The 9157-nt window shown below is 52.6% G+C and overlaps 1 protein-coding gene across 1 annotated transcript; it reads left to right on the top strand.

The window, feature by feature from the left end:
• Positions 1-2368: 2368 nt before the first annotated feature.
• Positions 2369-4678, top strand: LOC133628384 (basic salivary proline-rich protein 1-like). Its single transcript, XM_062016450.1, has 2 exons — positions 2369-2476; positions 3281-4678. Exons 1-2 carry the CDS (start codon positions 2369-2371, stop codon positions 4676-4678), a joined length of 1506 nt encoding a protein of 501 aa, XP_061872434.1.
• Positions 4679-9157: the final 4479 nt, after the last annotated feature.

The following is a 9157-nucleotide window of genomic DNA, read 5'->3' as shown; positions in this document are numbered from 1 at the left end:
AAATTGCAGAAATTATAAACAAACAAAACACTCCCACCTGTAGATGCATCTTGGCCACACACTTTCTACAGACTGAAGATCCACACCATGTTGTTTTCCTCTTTTTCTAGCGCCTTGCTTCAGGACCGTGGTCTGCGTGCCAAACGGACTTTCAGCTTCTCTCCCCGGTGGAGTTCAAAGGGATTTCTCTTCAGCCTTTCTGCACCTCGAGGAACTTTCTGCAGCCCCTCACTCGGTCGTCTCCTTTCTGGCATTCAGCCACACTTGCGTTATTTCCTCAAAAGAAAGACAGGCTTTTTAGTGAACAAATAGATCCCTTCATTAAAAAGAAAATAGGTTGAGTTGCCATTTCAGCACCAGTGTAGTCAATGAGTAGAAAGTGGCCAGCATGGTCAATTCTGGAATTATCAAGCACGCTGATGATGTTTCCAAAGTGAAGTGCTGAGTGATGAAAAGGCATGTTCTAGAAGACCGCTGCACACGTCATCATGAGGCATGCTGAGGAAAAAAAGTCTTTCTTGGTTTACATACAGTCTTAAAGAAGCTAATGTACTGAGAAGAAAACTGAAAGCAGATATGGCTCTTCATTATCAGGTACAACACTTTACACGGAACGTTGTCGTCATCAGCCATTCTTCTACGATTTCAATTAGTTTTCAAAGAAGTTTTAGGTTCCATGAGCTATCTCAAAAGGGTTGAAATATTTTTAAATATGGGGTTTGTCAATATTTTCCTCCTTTTCCTACACATTCCTGGTTGAAAAAATTCAGGAATATGACAGTGGCCACGTAAAGGAAGAGGTCACGTGCCAGCAGAGATATGTAGAGATGTTTCTTACTGATGCAGGGCATGGAGTTTTGTTAGAAGCATATTTGTACAATCCAAGCTTTCACATGGATAGCAAGGTTTGCTTGACCTTGGGCACATGCCAGGAGGAGGCATCCTGAAAACAGTGAGCAGCTGAGAAGAAGTAAAAGCAGGATATTTTTAACCACAGCTGTACTAAGATTTTGCTTAAATTTTGAGTGTGAGCTTTAACAATTAACCAATTAGCTTGTGCTGAGTAGTGTATTGCTTTGTCGATGTAACCAATAAATGTTACTGTCACCTGAATTCTGTACTATTGTATAAATATTAGTGTGTATTACTAATAAACAAGCACTGACTCTACCTCCATGAGGATACATCTTTGACTCCGGAAAGCTCCCGCGCATCAATTGGCGCCCGAACAGGGACCAGGACAGTGCTTGAATGCGAATCACTCAAATGCGGACGGATTGAAAGAGTCTGCTTTTTCCATGGCAGCACCATGGAGGAAGGCTGAAGGGGAGCCAGACAGAGGAGCTCGGCACCAGGGATGTCTGACCGAGGTAGGAAGGGTCGCTGCCTTTCCCCGTCTGTGTCCTGGAAAAAATGGAAGATGAATATTCAGTGGCACAAACATTGCTACTTTGTATACTCTCTATGAGTGGAAGTAGTTGCCGAAAAGGCGGTTGCAAAGCTCATTAAATGGGCTAGGGGGCACGGTTTCTTTAAAAAACCCTTGCTGCTTTTTATGACAGACGAATGGCACCTGATCGAGAATGAAATGTGGGATTGCACTATCTTGGGGAAAGATAAGGATTGCCGTTCTTTCGGGGATACGTGGCGGACAATTATTATTGCCTTAAAACAGATGAAAACAGAATCACGGATTGCAAAGGTTGCTATGCAGGCACTATCTGGGTCTTATCAGACTGATATGGGTGAACAGGCAGTGCAGCCAAAAAACAGTCAGCTCGGAATGTTTTTCGGAACTGATCAGTCACGCCCGATTAAAGGGATAAAGGGTCAGACTTGTCAATCAGTGAAGGAGTTGGTGGTACAAGAGAAAGATTTGACACAAGTTTTTACTGACCCCTTGAAAACATTGAAGTCCGTGATAGAGTCTGATCCAAAAATTCAGCAAATTGAGACCATTCAAGGTGGACCCACCTGTAAGGCACCAGAGCCAGCCCCCCGACTCGTGCAACGGGCCCTGGTTCTCCTGGTTCTGACTCCACCCATGCAACTGGCCCCAACTCTCTCTCCGGAGACGATTCCACTTCTGGATAATGATAGGGAGTCAGAATTAGAGAAAAATGTTTCCAAAATGATTAAGCAAGTTAGAGAATTGTTGAAAACTTTGGAGCAACGCATGGAGGCATCTGTATCAAATGTTGAAAAATCCTCACCGAAAAATTCATCTGAAAGATCCATTCAACAAATGTTAACAGAGATGGGTCAAAACCATTCCTCTGCAGAGCTGCCTGCCCCCCCACTGGAGACAATGCAATCTGAAGCCCCGAGACCAGAATCTTTTAAATAGTGGTCAGGGATAATTCGCGACATGATAGTCGAGGGAGATTGGCACCCAGCAGGAATAATAGCATGTCTGGTGGTGCAAGGGACTGCCGGACCACACTATGAGCAGCATGAGTGGAAAATTTTGCAACAAGTAAAAGAGACAATTCAAAAGAATGGGTTAAGATCTGAGGCTGCTCGGGCTGCTTTAGATTGGATTTACATTGCTAATCTGAACTCTCCTAAAGCCTGTCAAAACCTGGTCCAGATGAAAACCCTACTCATCGTTTACTAGCATTAAACAGGGCCTAACGCAGAATTATGCTCATTTTATTAATCAGCTTTCAGCAGCCATTGGTGCCCAAGGGGATATGGAGGAAGCAGCAAAACAGACTATGTTTAAAATGCTGCCCTTTGAAAATGTCAATCCTAAAGCAAGGCAAATATTAGCAACTTTGCTTAGATCTGCTGGACTTGTGGATATGATAGAAATGTTGGACCAAGCAACACAGAATCAACATGAGAAAACATTAGCCTCAGCATTTGCAGCAGCCATGCACCCATCTACTGATCTCCTTGCTGCGGCCGTCCAAAAATTAGACAGACCAAAATACCAAACAAGACAATACAATAATCTGGCCCTAATTCCTTCCGGATTCTGTTATTGTTGCGGAGGAAAAGGCCATTTTAAAAGAGCATGCACAGTAGCAGTTCGATGTGATCGTTGCCACACGAATAATCATGATGACATCGTTTGCAGAATGGGAAACTTTCTCTGGGAATCCACTTTGAGTGGCTATAAGTACAACAGTAAGATCAGTAAACACCTAGGTCTCGTTTGGAGAGGTGTGATAAAAACTTTAAAAATGCAAGCAGAGCAGCGTGTGTCCATGGCTGCAGCCCAGCCACTACACCGAAGTCGAGGTAGACGAATCGGAGGACAGACGGTCTCCTGCAGGAAGTATTAAAGAAACTGGAGCTACTACAGACCATCGAGTCGACGCTGACGGCCAGCCCGGTGCGCGGCCCGTCGGCGCTGAAAGGCAGCCCGGTGCGCGGCCCGTCGGCACTGACGGCCGGCCCGGTGCGCGGCCCGTCGGCTCTGAAAGGCGGCCGGGTGCGCGGCCCGTCGGCTCTGAAAGGCAGCCGGGTGCGCGGCCCGTGGGCGCTGAAAGGCAGCCGGGTGCGCGGCCCGTCGGCTCTGAAAGGCAGCCGGGTGCGCGGCCCGTCGGCGCTGAAAGGCGGCCCGATGCGTCGCCCGTCGGCGCTGAAAGGCAGCCCGGTGCGCGGCCCGTCGGCACTGACGGCCGGCCCGGTGCGCGGCCCGTCGGCTCTGAAAGGCGGCCGGGTGCGCGGCCCGTCGGCTCTGAAAGGCAGCCGGGTGCGCGGCCCGTGGGCGCTGAAAGGCAGCCGGGTGCGCGGCCCGTCGGCTCTGAAAGGCAGCCGGGTGCGCGGCCCGTCGGCGCTGAAAGGCGGCCCGATGCGTCGCCCGTCGGCGCTGAAAGGCAGCCCGGTGCGCGGCCCGTCGGCTCTGAAAGGCGGCCGGGTGCGCGGCCCGTCGGCGCCGAAAGGCGGCCGGGTGCGCGGCCCGTGGGCGCCGAAAGGCGGCCGGGTGCGCGGCCCGTCGGCGCCGAAAGGCGGCCGGGTGCGCGGCCCGTGGGCGCCGAAAGGCGGCCGGGTGCGCGGCCCGTCGGCTCTGAAAGGCGGCCGGGTGCGCGGCCCGTCGGCGCCGAAAGGCGGCCGGGTGCGCGGCCCGTCGGCGCCGAAAGGCGGCCGGGTGCGCGACCCGTCGGCTCTGAAAGGCGGCCGGGTGCGCGGCCCGTCGGCGCTGAAAGGCGGCCCGATGCGTCGCCCGTCGGCGCTGAAAGGCAGCCCGGTGCGCGGCCCGTCGGCTCTGAAAGGCGGCCGGGTGCGCGGCCCGTCGGCGCCGAAAGGCGGCCGGGTGCGCGGCCCGTCGGCGCCGAAAGGCGGCCGGGTGCGCGGCCCGTCGGCGCTGAAAGGCGGCCCGATGCGTCGCCCGTCGGCGCCGAAAGGCGGCCGGGTGCGCGGCCCGTCGGCGCTGAAAGGCGGCCCGGTGCGCGGCCCGTCGGCGCCGAAAGGCAGCCGGGTGCGCGGCCCGTGGCTGAGCGAGCCGTGCTGCGAGAGAAAAAAAAAAAAATTCTCCCCCCCACAAGAGTTTTTACCAAGTGAAGGAGGCCCCGGCGCAGAGCTCCGGCGAGAGCTGCTTCCCAGCTCAGCCCCGCCCGCCGAGTTACCCCTGGGTCGAGTTGCAGAGGATGCGGACGGGGAATGGCGAGCGGGCGGAGTCGGGCGGGGGTACAGCGCAGGACGATCGGGGAGAGTGGGGGGAGCGTGACCCCGTGTTAGACTGGGCAGCATCGGGCACGCGAGGGGAGACAAAGAAAAAGAAAACACAGGAGAGAGTAATACTGACTGCGCCGCCGGCGCCGGGGCCGGCACGGAGTGAGCCGGACCCCCCCCCCCCGGCCCCTTCCATCCGCAGCCGCTTCCCGCGACCGTTAAGTTTCTCCGGAGCGCGCCCCCGCCCCCCCCGCCCCGCGCGCCTACACCACCGGCCCCGGCCCTCACGGACCGCTGGGCTCGTCCTTTCTATCCTCAGTCCGTTGCCTCAACGAGTGTAAAAACTGTTGGTCGTGGTGTCATGCATTTTGCTGTAAATGTGATGATGAATACTGGTTTTCATAGAGTGTAAACTTTCTAAGGTGTTTTAGGTGTCAGGAATGGAACTTGGAAGAACAGAACATTTTGGCATTGAGCAGTCAGTGACACAAAAAAAAAGGGGGGTGAAAAAGGTTTATAAAAGGTGGTTTGTGTTTTAGACTCATTGGTGAAGGATATTTTTTTCTTTATCAGGAGTAAAAAAAAAAGTAAAAAACTGATTTTTGTCATACTGTTGATACTTCAGCCAAAGCAATCAATCAGGCTACAATATGTTTATCAATGGCCACTCCAGATAATCCTTTTTCTACCTGTTTGGTGGGAGTTCCATCAGATGTGGCACAATGGCCTATACCGAATGCATTAAAAACAAATCCCTTAGTTAAGGGTAATGGCAAAGTTGACAGCTGGGATTCGATCATTTCATGGTTGCCAATAATGACAACAGAGCCACGGGAGTTAGAATTATTGGGATCTATAAAGATGGATTTTTCTGTTATGTGTAATTTTACCAGCAATACCAAAAAATTTTAGATAGAATGTGGATCCCATCCTGGGAGTGTATAAGAACACGACATCTTGGTGCAATTATACTTCACCAAAAAGATCAAGGTCTATAGTATTGTGCCCATGCAGTTAACAAAGGGAATTTTTCTGATCTGTGGGGACCAGGCATGGCCTGGAATACCCTTGAGATCACAAAGGGGACCGTGCAGTTTGGGACAACTGATGATCTTGATGCCTAATCACAAAATGATTTGGAAACATCGTCGTCCAAAATGATTTGTGCATGCATTTACCAGTGAATGTGATGACTATGTTACCTTTGGTCTCCCGCAGCAATAATAGCAACTAGTATATTTGCTCCAAGTGTAAGAATATCTGCTTTATTAACTCAGCTACGCAAATTAGGATGCTGGCTTAGCAAACAAAGTAACCAAACCTCAATAACATTAGAAGGCTTGATTGAGTGATGTAAGTAGTATTAGACATGCAACTTTACAAAATAGAGCTGCTATAGATTTTTTGCTTTTAGCTAATGATCATTGTTGTGAAGACTTTGAAGGCATGTGTTGTATGGATCTAACTAATCATTGAAAAGCAATACACAAACAAATACAGTAACTTATGGACCACACTTCTAATATCAAGCAAGATGTGGGATTTTTAACTCTAGAGGGTATAATGTCCTGGATGGGCCTTGAAGGATGCATACGAAGTTTGTTGAAAACTGGATTGCTTATATTAATCTTAAAAATTGTTGGGTTATGTGTATTTAGCTGTGTTCTTTCTTGCGTAAAGAAACTAATTTTGCAGATAATACATGTTATGTTACTATCACCTGAATTCTTTAGTATTATATAAATATCAGTGTGTATTACTAATAAAAGAGTACTGACTCTACCTCAATGAGGATACATCTTTGACTCTGGAAAACCCCGGCGTATTAGGGATGAGTCCTGCAGATCATTAAATCCGGGCTGTTTCTGTTGCCAGTTGTGGCAAATAATGACCACCAATTACTACGACTGTATTTTGAGAGTGAACATTTATTTTACATAAAAATTCATGCCTGAGCATCACCCAAAACATTGCCATTAAGTCCTACAGAGTCTAATTCGTAAACATTGAACCAAAATCTCCATCTGCAGTATCTTGCTTATGTTTCTGACAGCCAATTCTACATTATACTAGTGCCTATGACATTCTTCATCTAATCATTGATGCATTTAAAACCCCAAACAGTGCTATGATCTACAGGACTAAAATACTCAACTACGTTACCGTTACCCTGGACAAAACTAAGTTGACTTAACAAGAAATACAGGATAAGCATTTGCATGCTTGCCTCTGGGCAGCCCTTCAGGTGCAGTTCAGGCCCGGAGCTGGGCAGCACTTGGTTTTGGTGGACTGGCACGTGCCTCAGCTGCTGGTGTGGCCCCGGTCTTGGCAGCTCCCGTGGCCTGGTGTTAGTCTGGCCGGCGGTGTGGCCGCTTGGGTGGTCGTGAAGCGTCCTGGGAGCTGTTGGCCTTTCTCTTCAGGCGCCGCCGAGGTTTGTGCAGTGGAGCAGTCCCTGCCCCAGCTGGAGTGGAGGGGCCTGCCACAGCTGCATCCAGCTCCTCGCCTGGCTCTTCCTGCTCCCCACGGCTGGCAGCAGCGGTGTCAGGGGGGCTGCCGGGCCCCCCCTGCAGAGCAGCGGTGGAGGTGCTGGGGCGCTGCTCTGCAGCCTCTGCACCAGTGCTGCTGGCAGGGGCTGGGCCAGGGGCAGGAGAGCTGCTTGGCGAGGCAGCAGGCCCGGCCTCCAGGCCCAGCAGCCGGTGGGCCTCCCCTCTGCAGCGCTGCACGGCGACGTTGATCAGCTGGCGTACAAACGCCTCCGTGCCATCCTGCAGGACTGGCTCCAGCAGCCAAAGCAAGGCCCCTTCATCCAGCCCAGAGAGGCCCAGGATACATAGGATGAGGTCCTCCGTCTTGGCTGCCATGGAAGGCCACTCTGCAAAGATCAGCCTCAGCTGCTGCTGCAGCCAGGGCAGGAAGCGCTGCAGGAGCTCTGGATGGTCATCAAAGAGGGAGGCCCAGGTCGCGGGCTGCAGGCCGCCCACAGGGCCCCAGGGCACGGCCTGCCCTGCCGGTGGGGAGGTTGGGCTGTGGGGGGCTGGCTGCCCAGGCGCTCTTCCTGCCTGCCGGGTGCCAGCCGAGGCTGATGGCAGCCCAGGGGCTGTGATGACCACCTCTTTGAAGTCATCATCAGCCCGCACCGAGTGCACGATGGACTGCACTCTCCTCTTGCAGAGAGGGCACTCGGGCTTGCTGCTGACCCACTCCAGGATGCACCCGCAGCAGAACTGGTGGAGGCACGGTATGACATGAGCAGGCTCCTCCCAGCTGTCCAGGCAGATTGGGCAGTGGCTGCCATGCTCTGCTGCCATGCTCTCCACCCGCTGCGCTGGGCTGTGGGGAGCTGAGGATGACCAACTGCTCCCTCTCCCTGGTGCCACGCGAGATGCTGTCCCCCTAGAATGGGAAGAGAGGCCATGGGCATTGCCTGGCCTGGGCAGGGGTGGCAGAACTTCCCAGATCCCTCAAGAAGCAAATCCTCTCAGCTCCCCAGGCTGAGGTGTCTGCTCCCAGCTCACCTCTGCCGCTGCCACTCCTGCTGGGAGCCTCGGCTGTACAGGCCTGGCACGGTTGCCCAAAAACCCCTCTGGATCCAGGAAAGGCTTTCCAACGCAAGACCAGCACTGGGCGTCCGCTCAGCACTCCAGCCTCACGGTCTGCTCAGCTGGAGTGTGGACACAAGCGGGTTGGCTTGGTGCCTGGATACGAGCACTCACTGTGTTCTGGTTATACTCCATTGCTCTGTGACGTCACTTCCACAACAGAACCCATCTCTCTGGGGCTGGGAAACAGGACCCGTGGCTTGGGGACATTACTGTCCATCACTTTGGGATGTCACAGCGGGCCATCCTTGCCCATGGTGGTCATTCCAGCAGACCCGAATCCTCCGTACGTGCCTCTGGGCTTACCACAGTGCCCCTGCCCCCTCCATCCCCCGTCTTGTCTTCTCCTTGGCATCGGTGTTTTACACCAGTCCCCAAGGCCTCAGCCATCTCTTCCCAGAGCCCCGTCAGGTCACTTTGGCTGTGGCAGGCATCTCTAGGGACGTGCGGTAAGAGGCTTCACCTCATGCCTCCCTGGAGGCTGCAGGCCTAAGCCCCCTCCTAGGCTCCTAGGCTAGATGTGCGTCTAACCAGAAAGGCCCCCAGCATTTTCTGAAACACTTGGAACAACCCCAGCATTAGCAGCTCTAAGAAGAAATATTATCAAGGAGACCCGGAGAAACAGATAAGCTCTTTACCCCTGCACTTGCCGCTCTCAGACATGAACAGCAGTCAGCAAGTTACGTTTGACTCACACGGCACAACAAAAAAGAAAAAGTCAACACTTCCTTTTTGTGGATTGTGAACGGGACTGGGCGCTGGACAGGATTTATCCCTGAGGTACACCACTAGTTCGTAGCCTCCACTGTCTCCCGTTCTGGGCTCCTCAGCTCAAGAGGGACAGGGAAGTGCTGGAGAGAGTCCAGCACAGGGCCACCAAGATGATCAAGGGTATAGAACATCTTTCATACACGGAAAGGCTGTGGGAACTGGGG

This window comes from Colius striatus, chromosome 30 (assembly GCF_028858725.1).
Source record: "Colius striatus isolate bColStr4 chromosome 30, bColStr4.1.hap1, whole genome shotgun sequence".
Taxonomy (NCBI): domain Eukaryota; kingdom Metazoa; phylum Chordata; class Aves; order Coliiformes; family Coliidae; genus Colius; species Colius striatus.
The sequence above is the reverse complement of the archived record's forward strand: the minus strand, read 5'-3'. Positions and strand labels throughout refer to the sequence as shown.